Source organism: Gopherus evgoodei, chromosome 2 (genome assembly GCF_007399415.2).
Source record: "Gopherus evgoodei ecotype Sinaloan lineage chromosome 2, rGopEvg1_v1.p, whole genome shotgun sequence".
NCBI lineage: Eukaryota > Metazoa > Chordata > Testudines > Testudinidae > Gopherus > Gopherus evgoodei.
In genome coordinates, this window is record NC_044323.1 from 69,878,748 (window position 1) to 69,897,077 (window position 18,330).

The 18,330-nt window shown below is 38.6% G+C and overlaps 1 protein-coding gene across 1 annotated transcript in view; it reads right to left on the reverse strand.

Annotated features, from left to right (window-relative positions):
• Positions 1 to 17,653, reverse strand: part of ZNF385D (zinc finger protein 385D) — a 360,631-nt gene extending 342,978 nt beyond the window's left edge. Inside the window, exon 1 of the mRNA XM_030550947.1 lies at positions 17,613 to 17,653. Within this exon, the coding sequence (XP_030406807.1) occupies positions 17,613 to 17,622 (10 nt within the window). The 5' untranslated portion in view covers positions 17,623 to 17,653. The remainder of the gene's footprint in view (positions 1 to 17,612) is intronic.
• Between the last annotated feature and the right edge of the window lie 677 nt (positions 17,654 to 18,330).

The window sequence follows — 18,330 nt, forward strand, 5'->3', positions numbered from 1 at the left end:
TGTAACTAGCCCTAGCTACTTCTAAGCATTACAGTTTATTTCTCTAATTGAATAATTGGACGATCTGTACAAGCTGGAAGGCATGATCTTAACAAAAAGGACAATATAAGCAGAGCAACTGAAACAGTGATACAAGACTCAGCGATTCAGTTCCAGAATGAGAAAATTACTCATTTCAAACCATAGTTTTCTTGCAGCATTTTTAACATACGGATTTTCAATTTTAAGATATTTTATATGCTTTATCTACAATGCAGTGAGAGTTTCATTATTCAGCTCAGCCTCAGTGTTATGATAGGTTGATAATCAGTTAAAGTACTATGAAAGAGAGTATATCCAGGCTATTCCTGCTTCTTAATAACATATGATGAAACCATATCCTAAATGATTAAAATGTATACCTGGGTTCCACAATTTAAAACTGCATCTGCACAGAATGCAGTATACAGCCTTATTATGTGGCTCATTAAGTACAGACAGTTATTTAAACAATTGCATGCCACATGCATTAGCATTCAGTACATTTTAATTTGTCACATTTTTATTTACATTTTGCTAATTCTTTCTTACCATTTTTAGTAGTAAATTATCATTTTTTTGGTAATGGTAAACATAGGTACAAAGACTTTTTAATAAAAAAATTACTCTCTAATACAACAAACATTTATGTACATGCTTAACTTTAAGCACATGGGTAGCCCCTCAAAGTCAATGGAACTATTCATGTGCGAAAAGTGAGGTACCTGCTTAATTTCAAAAGTTAATTGGTATCTGTAATATATATATAAATTGTGTATAAATTATATACTTGTGACCAGAGTTATCTACAAATATTCAGTTGTTAAAATCATGGAACTCATTGAAATATTGATGATTTAAAAAATCAGCCTCAGATTGATAATGTCACAAAGACTTCCTAATTATATTAATGAGAATCAGGTGTAGTAGCTAGATTGCTCCATTCAAACTGTAATTAAGCTATATTGACACTGCTGAGCTTCACGGAAGGTCAATTTATCCAAAACATCAGCAAAACTTTTAAATGAATTGTGTTTTAGAAAAAACTGAAAGCATTTTTTTTCTACAAATAGTTTTTCACTAAGTTCAGCTATGAACTGAAAATTGTTTTACAGAATAAATAGGGAAAAAGAGCATGCAACACAGAATGCAATATTGGCCTCTTGCAACAAAGTAGACCTGAAGCTATGTACTTTGTTTTCAGATGATTCTTTGCTTGTATGAAAAAGGGAAGGGAGGAGGACGACTGTGTGATGAAGAGGAGTTAGTAATACAATGATGACATGCTTGTGTAACCCACACACCTTCTGGGTGTGGTGTTCTGTCCCATCTAGTGGCACCAAGACAACTTAAAAAGAGAGAGAGAGAGAGAGATTGCGTCTGTTCTATAGCGTTAGCTAACAGCGAGCCGGGTTTTAGCTCCTGGGGTAGAAGCTCTCTCCAAAAGTCCCCGGTTCTATCTTGCCCAATAACAACTGGTGTCTGTTGGCATTACACATGCGCTATGTATATCTCATGAGTTTGTGTGGTGGGCTGCTTTATTTCATTGTTTCCAAGAATGTTATAACATTCAGTCCTACTGTCATCATTAATATATCTCCATGATGTGAAGTGAGGGAGTTATCTCGAGACACATTTATTATTGCTCTTTGAGGAGATTATACTATGGGACAGTTCCTTGTAAGTTTCCAGTCAAAAGAGGTGTGCTGCGTGAAAGGGGTCACCAGTACAAAAGTTTGAGAACCACCAAGTAGAATTTCTCCCGGAAGTCAGATTAAAGCAAACCTTTTAGAAAGATACCTAGTCTCATGATTGTGGTATAAAGCCTAGGAGCTGCAGCAATAGACCAAGACCCCATTGTGTTAGGTGCTGTACAAACAGGATAAAAAGCTTACAGTCTAAGATTACAGCTATTGTAAAACTGACCTAGCTAAATTACTCTTTCCACATTTCAGGCCTGAAATCTTCTGAACATTGTTCCCAATAATACAAACCTAGAAGAGCAATCTTTTTAGAAATATTTCCAGCTTCAATATAAAAATGGAAAGGGCAACATATAGCAAACCTTGCCAAAGTCTAATCATGATTAGAAAGAATAAAAAAAGCAGACATTTAAAATGACGGATTGCCATTTTCTGTACAGCTCTGAATAGCACTGGAATAGAGAAGTCACAGCACATACAAGGAAAAGGGAAAGAATTATTATAGTATCAGAGGGGTAGCCGTGTTAGTCTGGATCTGTAAAAGCAGCAAAGAATCCTGTGGCACCTTATAGACTAACAGACGTTTTGGAGCATGAGCTTTCATGGGTGAATACTTCGTGGGCATCTGAGGAAGTGGGTATTCACCCACGAAAGCTCATGCTCCAAAACGTCTGTTAGTCTATAAGGTGCCACAGGATTCTTTGCTGCTTTTACAAAATTATTATAAAATTTCATTTTGAGGTGGATATTTGCCAAAATGCACAGACTACCATTTTCTTGCCCTCATGGAGAACATGCCAGTGCTAAGTAATTACACTTTTATTATTACAAACAAAATGAACTCAATCAGTTCCAACATCTGCTAGATCTGTCAAGCAGAGCACCATACCTACTCTATTCCCACATACATAAAAGCTAATAGAAATGACAATTTTGGATTAAAAAAATCCAAAACCTACAAAACAACAAAATATGTTTATTCAAAATCATAACAGCAGCTAAGAAATGTAGTCCCAAACTATGATTTACAGCTGATTGACCCTATAGTTAAAATACATCTTAAAATGGGATAAACTGATAAGGATAGATCACAGCTTGCATTAGGCAGTTCCAAACTGATTTGAGAAGCCCTTGGCTTCAGTCAATGAGTGATATGCCATGTGCAAGAAACGAGGACAAATACCAGCTGAACCTAAACTACCCTGTTTTATGTCTAGAACAATGTCAGACTTAGATAATGACAGCTGCACCTGAATTCCTCCTCTATGATCCAACAATGGACCCATTGCAGGCTCTCAGATCTTCAGCTGTCACACCACTTGGTGTGAGAGTGCTAGGTAGGAAACCCTGAGTCAGCACTCTGTTCACAGCAGCTCCAATCAGGCATAGCAGATTGGAGCTGACAAGGCAAACCTGTGCCTAATTTGTGGGTGAGACAGGGCAAAAAGGCTAATGAAGCCAATGGCCAGAGCCCACAAATAAGCACAGGAAGGAAGTGAAGGGGGCGGGAAATCAGGCAGGGAGAGAGATTGGGATTGCTCTCCCTCTCCCTCTCCTCCTGCTTGCAAAGGTGCTAGGTTTGCTGTGAAGGTGGTGGGACTCAATTATAAATAAACTGCACAGGGTTTTGAACCAACACAAGGGTCTCTGTATGGTTTGTTGACAGAGACAAAAGCAGAACCAAGGAGGCCCTGTTATGCTTGGGTAGAGATCTATATCTCTCTCCTTCCTCACTGGAGCATTTCCAGACTGCACAGCCCCTGGCTTATACTGTGATATCCCTCATCAAGACAGACTGTCTTAAATAGCCAGCATCTGCATTTTGTTTTCTCTTCCAAGACTAACAAAACAGTATAATTGCCAACAGTTATGAGTTACTACACAGTACTTTCTAAGCAAGCACATTCATTCTTAAGGTAAAAACATTATAGAGGAAACATTAAAAACAATAAAGGAACCCACAAACATGCTAATAAGGTTATCAGAGATCACCTTCTAAATCCAATAAGGACTCTGGCTAGTGATTAGTCCTTCAAATCCCACACAAGGGTTTTGCCTGTGGTCACAAGTTCATAATAGTTTTTACTCAAAACTACCAGACTAGACCAAGTCAATGCCACCTCTCCCCATGCCACTTGGACAGGTTGTTATAGCTCTCTTGGAGACATTACACCCAAGTAAATTTGTCTAGCAACCACCATCATTCTTAGTTCCTGGAGGGCTGTGATCAGTTTTCCCCAGGGAAATACATATAATCCCTCAATAGTACATAAACATTTGTATTTTAAATTAAACAAATTCCTAAAATACTTAAACTGAATTCAGTAAGGTTTAATTTAATTCAATAGGTTTGTCGAGGATAGTGCCATACCTATCACAATGTCAATATCACTTTTATACATACTGCACACTTTGCTGATTATACTTATTCTGCACCAAACGCTCAGGTAACCAACATGTATTTAAAAAAAACTCAGAGCCTAGTTTGTGGACCTTTGAGCCTCTCAGCATTAAATAATATTGCAACAAGTATTTATATGTGCATATAAAATGCTGAACCAGGTACTTGTGTTCTTACCTAATATGTTTATTTCTGTGATTCCATTTTATATGTTTATTTACAAGTGCATGTTCCCCCTGGAATGTACAAATAAACCATTAAAAAGAATAAGCATGACACAGATCATGTAGAACTACAGCATCAATTATATAGAATGACATAAGGAACATTAATTGTTAGACAGAAACAAACACCTCCTATAGTACCAGCTTAGCTATTTAATTGGGGTTTTTTTTATCACGTTCACAAGTAAAAATGCCTCACGAGCATGCCCTGTAACAAAATCCACTCTATATCCAGAGGTGAGTCTTGAGACTACCCCTCCACCTTTGCTATTCTAGTTTGGGAGTTGGAATAGAAACAGTTGCTAGTCCATGTTGCTCAAACAGGCTCCAGGTTGCTCACAGATATTGACCCAGTGGCTGCTCTCCAGTGCTCCCCTGAACATCAGCATATCTGGAGCTAACAGAGTTCCCCTTACCAGCAAACAGAAGATAGGAAGTAGTTCTATATAGCCCTTTCAACCTTGTTTCCCACCCTACTCCTTCAGGCAGGGCTATGAGATGATACTCATAAAATACAGAGTATTGGTGAGGCCCTGCCTCAGTAGAAGAGTACTGAAAAACACTTCCACAAATTTTAACTCAATAATCCTGTTCAACAACAACATATTCCTGTGCATTCATGATAAGGTTTAAATAAGCCAAAGTATTCATTCCATAGAGATCTAAAATGTTCACATTTTGGATGATTCAGGAAATAATAAATGCTTTTGTTATTAAATCAAATTGACAAAAAGGAGAATTGATTAAATTACAGAAGCTGTATGGAGAATTAAGACTATTCAAAGTAATTTGGACACAGACATCTTGAAATTACAATTGTCAGTTTAAGAGAAATTTGCTGCTAGGAGACTATAATCACAAAATAGCATCTATAATAAAGGTAAACGTATACGGGTGGTTTAAGAAATAGTAAATGATTGAATGTTAATACACCCAACAGATAATAAATATATTCAAGTAGTCAAAGACTAGATGAAACGTATTTTATATGTTAGAAAAAGCCAATGCAAAGTGAAAGTCTTTAAAGGTAAATCTAACCAAAATGTGTTCTAAGAATCTGAATGGGCACAGATATTTGTTAAGTTCTTGATTAGAAGTGCACAAAAGTTAATAAAAATAAATGAAGCTAGATTAAACTGGTATCATTATAGAGGTTGGAGATTTATACAGCTGTTTCATCCTGTGATGCTGAACCGAGATGACCTAAGTGTAGGGCAAGTCAGAAAACAATATTTCTGTTTTATGTAATATTTTGATGTTTGTTTTAATTCTACATTGGAACAAAAATAAGACCCCTCAATTTTTTGTGTGAGAGAAACAAAATATGAGAGAAGACCCAACCCCAGAATATCCAATAGCCTAGTGGTTAGGGCACTCAGTTGGGGTATGGGAGGGTCAGGTTCAATCAGAAAAGGGTCTCAAACCTGCATCTATCACATAATAGAAGAATGAGCTAGCTAGTACCACTATAGCTAGTTAGGAAGTTTTAATAGTTTTTCATGAAAACATTTCATTGGCAATATAACAGATCATGAAACAGACATTTCCTGACTCTCTCTCTCGGGCTTTGTGGGGGGGGGGGTTATTTTATTTTTTTTAAAGTTTTGTGGTTGTTGTCGGTTTATCTGCAGGATTTCTTGTCTGCACAGGCAGTCCAGGGGACAGAGACCAAAGTTTGTTGTGGATTATGAAGGTTTAACCCATGGACACGGGTTGTGGATTTTGTCTCCAGACTCTGCGTCTGCAGAGGAGTGTCTTCCAGCTGTGAGGAAGGCAACCAGGTTTAAAAATGTGAGGTATGCCTCCCACATGAGCAAGGCTGTTGTGTTTGTTGCCATCCTTAGCCTTGTTGAGCAGGTGGTTGTGGAGGGGATTATTGTGTGGGATGTTTTTGTCTCTGTAGTGCTCCTCTCAACACCTGCTAGTCAAGTCACTAGTACTAATGTTCCTCCCTTTTTAGAAAATGAGCAGCTGGCTAGTGCCTTGGTGAACTATAGTAAGATGACTAGCCCTATTAGGGGGATTTCTCTGGGCTGTAAAGCCCCAGAGATTTGGCATGCCTTGTCCTTTCATAGACTTCCAAAGTTTTAAATCCTTAAGTATAGGATTGGGGAGTGTGACTATACTGTATTTCTTGCCACTGAGGACATGGTCCGTATTCGTTGTGGGATTCTGATATATTTGGTTAATTAGTCCCCTCAGAGGAGGCAAACTGCCCCTGAGAATAGTGACCCTGTAACTGGCAATGTGGGGGTGTCTGAGAGTAAAGCACAAGGTGGGCTGGCTGTGGCAGAGACTGAGTCCTAAGAGTCTCCAAAGATCTGTGGGGATATTTCTGAGAGGTTAGTGCCCCCCTTGCAACCTGGGGGAGATGGCATTACTGGTTCTGTGGCTCCTGACTCAGTGGCCTTTCAGCCTGAGCCCGACTGCGAAATGGAAGCTGAACCAGTTGCTATGGAACTCAAAGCCGCAAAGCAAAAAATGGCATATAAGGAAGAGGGGGCTACAGTTTCTGAGGGGGCTGTGAAATGAACTAGTTTGGTCAGTGCAGTTGGGAAGAACGCTGTTCTCTGGTCTCTCTGAGGTTTTCCCCCTTTGAGGTCGGTAGTAACTCTGAGTCGGAGGGTATGAGGGATGACAAACTCAGATTCTTTGGGTCCTGAACTGGCTCAAGGAGATATATTCTGGACACTATTTGGTAGGTTTCTGGGTGAGACAAAAGGGAAATGTGAAACAGAAGTGGCAGATTGGTTTCTTAACTTTAATTTATTTTTGTTGTCTGCTCAGTATACTATGAGACATATGTCTTTGTCTGAATTTGACAAACAGAAGCGTTACAGATTGAAAAAACTCTGATGACTAAAGTGTGTGTCTCTTTGATCAATGGAAATGTTGGGGATTCATCTATCTAGGAGAATCTGGTGGTTTTATTTGAGGGGTTGCTCAGAAGCTGGGAATGGGTGACGGGATGGATCATTTGATGATTACCTGTTCTGTACATTCCCTTTGGGGCATCTGACATTAGCCATTGTCGGCACACAGGATACTGGTCTAGATGGACCTCTGGTCTGACCCAGTATGGCCACTCTTATGGGGGGACAAAGGGGAAGAGGAGTTCTATGTCTTTTTCTTATTTTTTCTGATGAGTATTAGTCTGGTAGATAATTTTGTATGTGGCTTTCTGAATGTGAATGGGTGCAGGGACATTAAAAAAAATATGGTTCTTTTTGAGTCTCTGTCCCAGAAAAAGGTGGACATTTCATTTTTGCAAGGGATGCACATAGATGCAGGCAACCAAACTGATTGGCTGCTGATTGGGAAAGGGAAGTTCTTCTGAGTCATGGCTGTACAGGGTTGCCATTCTCTTTGCGTACAGGGTAAAGCCTGATTCAGTGGTTGTACAGGAAGTTGTTCCAGGATGTTTACTGATCGTTCAAGCTACTTTTTGATCAATATAATTATTTTTTTAATTAATGTCTATGCTCCTACTGAGGGAAAGTCAGGCTGAGTTTTTTCTGACCTGGGGTCCTCTTTTAACAAATTGTTTGACAAGCAATATTTCAATGGGAAGGAGGGGGGCAGAACGATTTTACTTGTACTTTTAATGCAAGATTGGCTAGGAATAATTAGAATTTCACCCACTGTCTGCTCAGCAACTTGCAGCTTTATTTCAGGCTTCTAACCTGACTGATGTGCAGCAGTATATCTGCTTGAGTGCTAGTGCCAGCTCTTTCTCTGTGGACCATTTGGACAGTTTTTATGTTTTTAGGCACCATTTTTGTTTACTTTCCAGTAGTACTGTCCCTACAGGGACTTCAGATCAGGTCTTACTTGTGTTGTCTCTTCCTTTTAGCTCATAATCCATATTGGCATTTTAACAGTCACTCTTTTCCAGCCTCTCTATTTTTGGGGCGCCTGAGTTGCCTCAAAGGACTTTTTTACCTCCTGGAGGCAATGGTGAGTGGTGTGTAAGGTTAATATGAAATGTTTTTGGCAGCAATACACGCAGCAGACAATCCTGTAGCCTTCACTGGAATATGGAGGAGTTAGAGTTGGGGATTGTGGAACTTGAAAGGCTTTCATAGTGTAATGAAGTTGGGTTGCATAAGATCTTGAAATATTTTAAAAAACCCAGCTCTTGAAGGACCTGTTGGATAGCAAAATTCAGGGTGCACCGGTTAGGGCCCAATTTCAGCGACTTTCTTAAACGGATGCAACTATTCAGTTTTTCTTTGGCCTGGAAAAGAAAAATGAAGAGCAGAAGATAAGCATCCATTTCAAGATTGAGTGCTTTCAGATCCTGTGTAGATTAGCAACTTTGCTGTGGATTTTTTCATTTTTATTTTTTTCTGCAACGGAGCCTATGCTTCCATCATTCTTGTGTATCCATTTGATACTCGGTGGCTACTTTTTGGATCTTTCCAGGAACTCAACTTTGAATGCTGACAGACTTGAACAGGACCTGAAATTCTCAGAATACACTTCTGTTCTAAATGACTTTGCTCCAAGAAAGGCATTAATGATTTGCTTATTGAGTTTTGTGAGGCCCTTTGGATCCTTCTTGAGCCTGACTTGCTCCAAATCTTTTAGGAGAGCATCAGAGAGAAGATATTGCCACTCAGTTATTTTCAAGTGGTTCCTACCCTGTTCCCCAAGAAAGGGGACCGTGGGGAGGTGAAGAGGTAGAGACCTGTGTCCCTGCTTTGCTCCAACTATAAACTTTTTTCAAAGGCGTTGGCAAACAGATTGAAAACTGAGATGGATTTGGTCATGCACCCTGATTAGACCTATTGCATCCCCAACAGGTCCATTTTTTTTATACTTTTCCTATTGTTGGATGTAATTTCCAAAAAATGCTTGATTTGCATGTTGGGTTGATTTCGCTTGATCAAGAGAAGGCTTTTGATTGTGTAGATCATGGATATTTGTTTCTTGCCCTTTGTGCTTTTGATTTTGGGCCGAGGTTTGTCTCCAGCAGTTAGTGTGCACACACAGAGTCTACTTCAGGTGAATGGTATTTTGAGGTCCCTCTTTCCAGTCTGTAGGGGAATCTGATGTCTGGGTTATTGTATGTTCTGTTATGCATGTTGCGAAAGAGCCTTTCTGACCTTTCTCTTCCTGTTCCAGCTTGTACTCCAGTGAAAGTCACTGCACACGCTGACGATGTGACTATGTTTATTTCTCATGATTGTGATGTCCAGCTTTTGACTGAATGTCAGCGCTCTTCTGAGGAGGCTTCTTCATCTTACATAAATTGGAGGAAGAGTGACACACTCCTGCTGGGGGCATGGCTAATCTCCCATTCCTGCCAATAAGGCTACTGTGGAGCCGAACTGGCTTTAAAGCACTTGGGAATTATGCTGGGACTGGATGATATTTTGGGTCAGAATTCGGAGGGAGATATGGAAAGGTTAAAGGAGAGGTCACAAAGGTGGAAGTGGTATTTTCCTCAATTCTTCTTCTGAGGGTGGGTGTTAGTCATTAATAATTTAATTGCCTCTGTGTTGTGGCATAAATGTTTAACTGTTTTGCATCTTCCTCCACTCTATTTAGAAAAAGTTCAGAAGATTCTTTTGGACTTTTTCTGGGATAGTTATCATTGGCAAGCAGAATATTGGTGTATCTACCCATTGTGGAAGGGAGTCAAGGTCTCATTGATCTTTTGAGAAGAGTTGCTACGTTTTGGTTACAGTCTCTGCAGAAGCTTGTGTTTGTGCATGAACCTGTTCCTTGAATGCAACTGGTCTTTGCTTTTCTTCAGCGGGTAGGGGGGTTGGGTTTTGATAGGGAACTTTTTTGGTGGACCCTGGGTGCCTCAATTTTGAGGTGTTACCTTATTTTTAATAAAAGCCTTTTAAATTCTTGGAGATTTTTTAAACAGAGGCCACAGGATAGGCAGCGAGAGGTCTCAGGGCTACATACTGAACAGGGCTACATTGTTTATAACCCAGCCACGAGGATTTCAGTCTTATTTCTAGGAGCCTTGCCTCTTCCCTTATTGCAGCAGGTGTAACAAAACTGGTTCATTTAATTGATTTTGCTAATTTTCCCTGGGTCTTAGTGGATATCTTAGCTGTCAAGCTTGGTTTTCATTTCATTCACTGGATTTCTCAATTTTAATCAGGAGGTGGAATCAGCCACCAGGCTAGACAGTTGCCTCCTTATGTGAGCCATTCCTGATCATACTAATGTTTTTATTTTCTTGTCTGTTGTTCCTGCCGTGGATTGGGATGTTGACAAGCTGGGCAGCTTGCATGCCTTCAATGGGTCTTCTGAATTAACTTTTAATAGCAAAGGCCATAAGTCATTGTATATGCTTGTGGAAAAGATTAATCATTTTTGAACTCCTGTTGATACCAATATGATATGGAGAAGACAGCTTCTGGGCACAGACTCCAGCCAACCAGCCTGTCAAACTGCATGCAAGCCTCCAGTTACGAAGAGGATGGGTGATCTCCAATGGAGAATTCTTCATGGAGTTATCGCCACAAATGTTTTTGTGCATTGTTTGACTCCAGAGAGGTCCATGTTTTGTCATTGTCTTATGACACTGTTTTTCTTACTTGTTCCAGATTACAGCCATTATTTGTTTTACTTCATGGTATTTCTCAGGTATTGTCCCTTGATTTTTCTCCTACTGTCTTTATTTTTGCTGTTAAGTATACGTTCACAAATAGATCTATGGTATGTCTTGCAAATTTTATTTTGGGTCAAGCAAGATGGCCATTTAAAAAAAGTAAATGTACATTATTTGATACTGGGGTTGCTAAAGTTCTTCAGCTTTTTAGATTTTTAGTGGTTTTACACTTTCATTTGGAGTTCAGATATTATACTAATAAGCTGTTTGGATCAATTTATTCAGCAGTCGGTTTTGGAAATGCACTTTTTACTGTTTGGGATGGGCAATTATTTTTGAATTTGTAATATATTTTCTTGTGTTCATATACTGATTTTATTAAAAGTATTTTAAAAGTCAAAGGCTCTCTGGCCCAAAGATTATTATTTACACAAAGTAAAACAGCTTCACCAGGAGAGACTGATTAATAACCTGAGGGTTAGGACACTTCTGCCTGATTCAGAATAGGGTGTTGAACCTGGCTCACCCATGTGCTAAGTGAGTGCCCTAACCACTGGGCTATGGGGCTAGCATGCATCTGTGAAATCTTCCCAATGAAATTTTCACCAACACATACATTTCTTCACTGTTTTGGTATTAAAAAATTAGCATTTTCCAATAAAAAATATTTGATTGTAAAATTCACAGCCAGTTCTAATTAAGTGACTTCAAATTTACGTATAAAGGATTAAAAACATTCATAAAAACAAAAAAGTCTGGTGGTACTCTATTTACAAACCAGAAAACTTCAAAAATGGACTTAGCAAAGTGGGGACGTAACATTATGTTAAAGGAACATGCAGAATGCTAAGCTAGCCAAGGAGCCTACACCACCAGGCAGGATAGCCCCCGGGAAGCTTTGCAAAGGCCATATATCTTAGAGTGAATCACAAACAAACAGTGAAAATTTTTCGGTTCCAGTGTATTCTTACTGCTTTACATGAGCCTTATGAAAAGGAAACTGGTCAATGAATCACCATCAAAACTGAAGAAAATAAAGCTACCACCTTCAACAAATAACTTGTCACCAGCCTGGACCCCTTTGGCTATTCACCAACAACCCCTCATTCTGCAGCAATAGAGACATATTACAGGTAAAAAAATCTAGCTAACCCTTTCTATTAAGCCCCGTGGGAAGTCTATGCTGATACTGGAACATGATTAGAGCTGTAATACCACCTTGAGGTAATATCACTTTGAACTGAAGTTCCTATCTTTCTTGAGCAACCAGCCATTCAGAACCTTGAAATCTGGCTGTAGTATTTATTCACAAACTAGTTTGACTCCGCAAAGACTTTTATATACAAACTCTCTTTAGACATATGATGAATGAGTTATTCTAGGTTAAACTGCTTCTTGTGAAGTAGGTACCCAAGTTATGAAAAAAGCACGTAAATAAGTATATAATGTATGTTTTATAAGTTCACTTCAGCTGTGTCTCTGCCATTCATCCTTCTGGATGCCTCACAGATCCCTTTGCACCACCCTACTTACTGCATACACTGCCTGCATACTCTCTCTATTTCTCCTACTGTGGTGGAGAAAGAAAGGAAAAAAGAGTCAGACACCTGACATGGGATACATCTAGAAACTGTCCTGTCCTTAGCACCCCAACAATGTGGGAGGATAAAGTACAGTAACAGCACTTTTATATTTCCTGCAATCTGTAATAGCTCCAGAGGTGCAGGGAGATGCTCCCGTGGGAAGGGAGTTGGAGACTGAGGAGTAGAGAAAAGAAAGAGTTCAGAAAACGTTGTCGTAGTGTATTGCCAGGACAAAAAACCACTCAGTGCTCTTTCTATCCCCTAACACAGACCTAAAACCTGGATGACCAGGACACAGAAAGTTTGAAGATTCTAGAAATCAGCAGAGTTGATCTGCAACAGCTTTCTCAAAAAGCTTTTCCCAAAACAGGAGATTCAATGCAGGCCAGGGGTTGGCCATATCGTTAATGTGCTGTATTGGGTTTATCAAGGAGGAGCTGCACAATGACTTCCTTACCTCCTAAAACAGAGGTACATCCCCAAATTACTAATTTAGAGGGACTCAAAATGTCCCCTGCAGAGTTCTCATTTCCCAAAAAGAAATAAATCTCTACTCCCTGTGAAACTCCCACCTCCTCAGAGTAGTACTGTACAACTCCACCACCATCACAGAAGAATATCCCCAGACATGGATCTCTCACCTCTCTGGCATAGTGAGAACTAATCTCCTTGCTTGCAAAACATTGTTCCACAAAATGCAAACATCAAATCTCCTCCAGAGATCTCACACCTTCAAAGAAAAAAGAAAAGAAAGAGAACCACCTCTTTCATCTACTCACCACCATTAAACTCTTCTTTCCAAGCTTTCTTATTTCAACAATCTTAATCCTCTGAACCATTCAAGCAAATTTTACCCTTAATAATATTCCCTCTCACTATCCCATCCACTTTGTAGTAATCCACATCATAATCCATAAGCAATAGATGAATATTTTAAGCATCACTCAGATCTTCACTATCCTTTTGTCTACATTTTAACAGGCAACAATTTCCTAATGGAGTTAAGCATGTCAAGAATGACCGCTTTTGCCTGCAGACGAATAAAATGAAGTATTTATGTCAAACAGATTCCCCAACTTTACTTGCTTAAAAAAGAACAGACTGTCCTGTGGCCCAGGAGTGTTTAATGAGCTAGATAATGGGTTCTTTTTAAAGGTTACCCCACTTTTAGTGGTCTAGATGGGACTGAGACCCTGCTGAGTATGTTATGGCCAAATCCTTAAATCCTTATATTGACATCAGTAATATGTTGATGATTTCAGGATTTGTCCTATTGTAGGCAGCATTAAAGGAACACGAACCTCTTACGAATCACACTTGGTCTGAAAGTTTCTTACCTACTATAATTACAAGTAACACTAACAGAAAGATGTTAGAGAGAAAAAGAGCTTCTCTATTTTCTCAAGTTGCTTTCTTTGTTAATTTGACAGGACTTTGAATATAGTCTGTTTCACTTTCCCTCTTGCATAATCAGTCCTTTGTCTCTGTTATATCTGTGTGCCTATCTCAGAGCACACTCCCTTGTGGCATGGCATGGAACTACAGACATTTCAATTCCCTTCTGGTTCTCCCAATAACTTTTCTACAGCCCAGAATAGGGCAAGTAATATGCTCCTTTCCTTATTTTTTTAATATAGACTCTTTTGAGCCTTCAGGCCCAAACCTTCCTTTTGAGGGTCTCCAATTCACTTTGCTCCAGGGCTTCAGGTCCCTAGTACACTCAATCCCACCAGTTCCTTCTGACCTGTGGAGTTCTGCCAGTCCCACTGAAGCTCCTGGCCTCCCTGGAGAGTCTTTCACATAGGTGTCCTGCTCTGGTCCCTGGACTCTCACACTTTTTCCCCTTTGGGTTCAGGTAACTCACAACCCTCCTTCCTGGGGCTATACTGTGATTCAAGCAGACATCCTCAGCCCAGCAGCTCATGTCCCCATTCCAGGGACCTGCTCTCCTGATTCTGTGCTCCAATGCACACTCTTTGACTGTCACACACACCCTCCTCCCCAGTCACCTCACAGCTTGGTTCTATCCTGTCATTCAGGAGGCAGCCGTTTGATTAACACCTGGCTCCCATTCCCAGTTCGTCTGCTGATCCCTTGAACATCTGTTTTCTTAAAGTGACCATGTCATGGAACAGGGGCTGGGCAAGCCCCACTGGCCTTTAATGGGAACAAAATCACCCTGGTACAAGAAGAAACAAACAAACAAACAAAAGTAAAATGTGAACAATGTCAATCTGACAATGGGATACAAAGAAACTACTTAAAATTTAGTTTTTCAAACAAAGTATAGTTCAAATGTGTCCCTCTGGAACATAGTCATTTAAAGGTTTAAAATGAAGTGGCAATATTTTATGGACTGCTATGTAAAATGAGGTGTTTATCTGAAGAGGAACAGTTTATGTCCACATTGTCAAAATAATGAATAGTTTCTAAGATGGTAGGAGCTTCTACTGCCAATTTTTTGGTCCACAAACACTCTAATGTGAGCACAAACTTCATTTGTAAGTAAGAATCAGATAATTTAGTTTGAAAAATGTAGCCCTAAAGGCTTGTTCACATTTGAATAAACTCTTATCTTAGAGCACTATTTAGTATTCCTTACTCACTTGTTAAACCTCAAAATGCCCACTGAACTCAATGGGAGTTTGAGTGACTAAAGAATGCTGAACAGGGCCCTTAGAGACCGTTAAAAATACTCTGTACAAGAAATGATTACAGGTTACGTTTGCTGCAAGGCACTGTGTTTGTTTTTCTATTATTTTGAGGAGAAATCAACAAGCAAAGCTTAAACCTTTCAAAGGAATGACGCCTTCAGCAAATGCATGTAGCAACAGAGGTACATCTATCATGATTATTGGTTTATCAATAGTATTCTTGATGTACTGTTGGTGTACATGGACTTTTAATATGCAAAGCATGCCAAAAACATGTGAAAGGAATAGGGAAATCAACTACTTGCTGAATTCCTTTTTAAACATAAAAGTGCACACGGGCTTGCATGACTTTAAAAACTAGAATCTTATTTCATTTTAGTAAGTCTTGCTTATTTTCCCCCTCCACATATTAGTTTAGAGAGTAAATAATAATCCTGGTTCCACTGAAGTGAGAGGAGCTTGCCACTGATTGAAATGGTGCCAGGATTTCACTTCAGGTTCTTCCAGATGAGTAGCCTGGTTTTTCAAATTGCTGCTGAGTTACTGTAGCTGGCAGAAATAGACCACTGTAGAACATCTTTGGAAAGTGGCATGGTGTCTAGAAAGCCAATAAAGTGTCACATCTTTAAAAAGAAGTAATTCTATCCACTTGAGACTTAAACAGCTTTTCTAAGAAATGAATGATATTTCTATTTTCCGGGGGGAGGGGTTATATGAGGTGAGCATGACACTTCCATTTGTTTCCTTTTCTATATAACTGTGCATGAGTAACAGTCTCTTTTAGGCTCTGATCTACATTACAGTTTCCAGTGACTCAATCTTCCATCCTATAAAATGATACAAATAGAATTCAGGGAAATCATCTACAAGCCACTGTAGTTGTTTAAGGACTTAATAATTGTGAGTGATTATTTCTAACTATGTGTATGCATGCAAAGTCAAAGACAACATAAGCAAGTATATAATTTGTTTCTTGATTTATGATATTTGCTGGCAGTGCTTCAACATACAATGCATTTATGGGCAACTGGAACATCAGGTATGCAGAGTTGCTGACAGCAGTATGGTCTATGGTAACATGATTTCTTTAATAAAGGATAGTGGTAAGTCAAATCTATCAAAGGTTATCTCTACTTTAATATTTCAGAATGTCAAAGACACCACCAAAAACACTCTGGGAAAAATAATAAAACTTTGCTCTACAAATTTCTGTTTCTTGGTATATATTTTACTAAGAAATTGCTTTATAAATCTTGAACTTATGGTCTACAATTCAGGTCACACTGGTTTTGCTCACTCTCTTAAAAGCATCATTCTCGCAAAAATGTTTCCTTGGCGTTCTCAGTATTTTTCTAGGTAATTATTTTTGTCTCTATTTCCTGGTAGAGTGGTTGAGATATATATTCTGGGCATATCTGTGGAATGCAAACACAACAAACATGCATAGCACAGCAAGAGGAAAAAATATCAAAGAAAAAGATTCAATTTGCTGCTGATGAGCAGTATGATTAATAAATTCAGTGATGTAGCAATCTTCTTTTAGTGACTATTACCATTTATCATTAGAGTCACTCTTCTGAATGTATATATGTACTGGATGAGAATCCTGTATTAATTTATCAAATGTAGATTTTAACATGCATCATTCACCTTCTGAAAGCATTATTCCACAAAACTAATTTATGTTCGCTGGTTATCAATAATGTTCCTGGGGAATTTTATGCGTCCTGAAATTTTGGGAAAGTGATGATATTGGTGATAATATAGTACAAATACAAAGAGAATGCCATCATATATACACACAATATAAATTTTATGTATTAACTATACTAACATTTAAAACTCAGTGCTGAAGTACCTCTTTCTCAGCCAAATTTAACCTTTGAAGTAATTATGATCCAAATAGCTATTGTACTGTACACAATAAGAATTTGTATACTACAGTTGTAGCGTTTACTAACAAATCTGCCCAATCTTCCTTCCCAGATTCAAGTGGACAGTCAGGAAAAGAAAAAGTAAATACATCTAACAGTAATTTAAGCATGGCAGGTTAATGCAAAGTGGTGGTCACAGTAAGCCCCTGAAAGACTGCTCTATTTTGTTGCATATAGAAATACAAAGAATTATTAAATAGTGTTACATTCCATGATAGAGACAATGATTATGTTGAAAATTCAATCAGGTTTCCTTGTCAGTCTAATAATGAGAATTTTAACATGCTCCTGCCAAAAATCAGTGAAGCATAGTATTGCATTCAACAAACAGACTAAAGCTAGAATCTAATTCTCTGGCTCAGAACAGAAAATATCTTAACTGTTACACTTTGCTAAATTTTTGTCTGCATCCTATACTAAATGAGTTAAGAAAAATAACATTAAAATGGATTAAAGAGAAACTATATATTTTTCAAATTCCTGTGCTTTTTTTTTTACAATCTAGCACATTAACTTACCCAACAGCATTGCACTCACTGCTAATGAAAAGAAAGCAGGCAGTACAAATCTTCTTAAGCCTCCCGTGGCAAAAAAACTATTACAGAAATGAATAGAAGAAAGTCTCTTGAGCCTTTCCCTTGACTGCTTGTTTTACAAAAGGCAGTTAGGATCACACTGAGAAGTGTCAAAGCTGAATAAACCACTAGCAATTGGGTGTATACCCTTTGGGCAGTTAGTCCTTCATAGATGATGATTCGACTTTGTCCAAAAACCAATATGTGAGAAACAATGCAGAATATACGAGAGACTGTAACCAAGCTTAAAACTGTAGACAAAGAAACAGTTTGCTTCTAAAGGTTTGCAAGGGAGGGCTTGTCACAGAACATTAATTCAGGCAGCCTGAAATTACATCAAACCAGTGCATCTAAATACTGTTAATCTGCAGCTTTTCTCCAAGCTTTTTAAGAGCAGTTCAGCTGCAGTGTGGTGGAGCCTCTGGGCTTATAGTGTAGCTTAAGAACACGGGAGTTCTCTGCTCTCCCATTTCACATTAAAATGCATGCTTAGCACTTAGAAAAGCATGTTGCAAAATTTATTTTTCTCATGCTATGTTAGGAGCTGCAGCTGAGCATCTAACATTGGATTTTAAATAGTATAATTTAAAATTACTCTCTATATACTATACATGTACTTTTAGCTAAAGGAAATGAGTTTTAAAATGATAAAATATGGAGA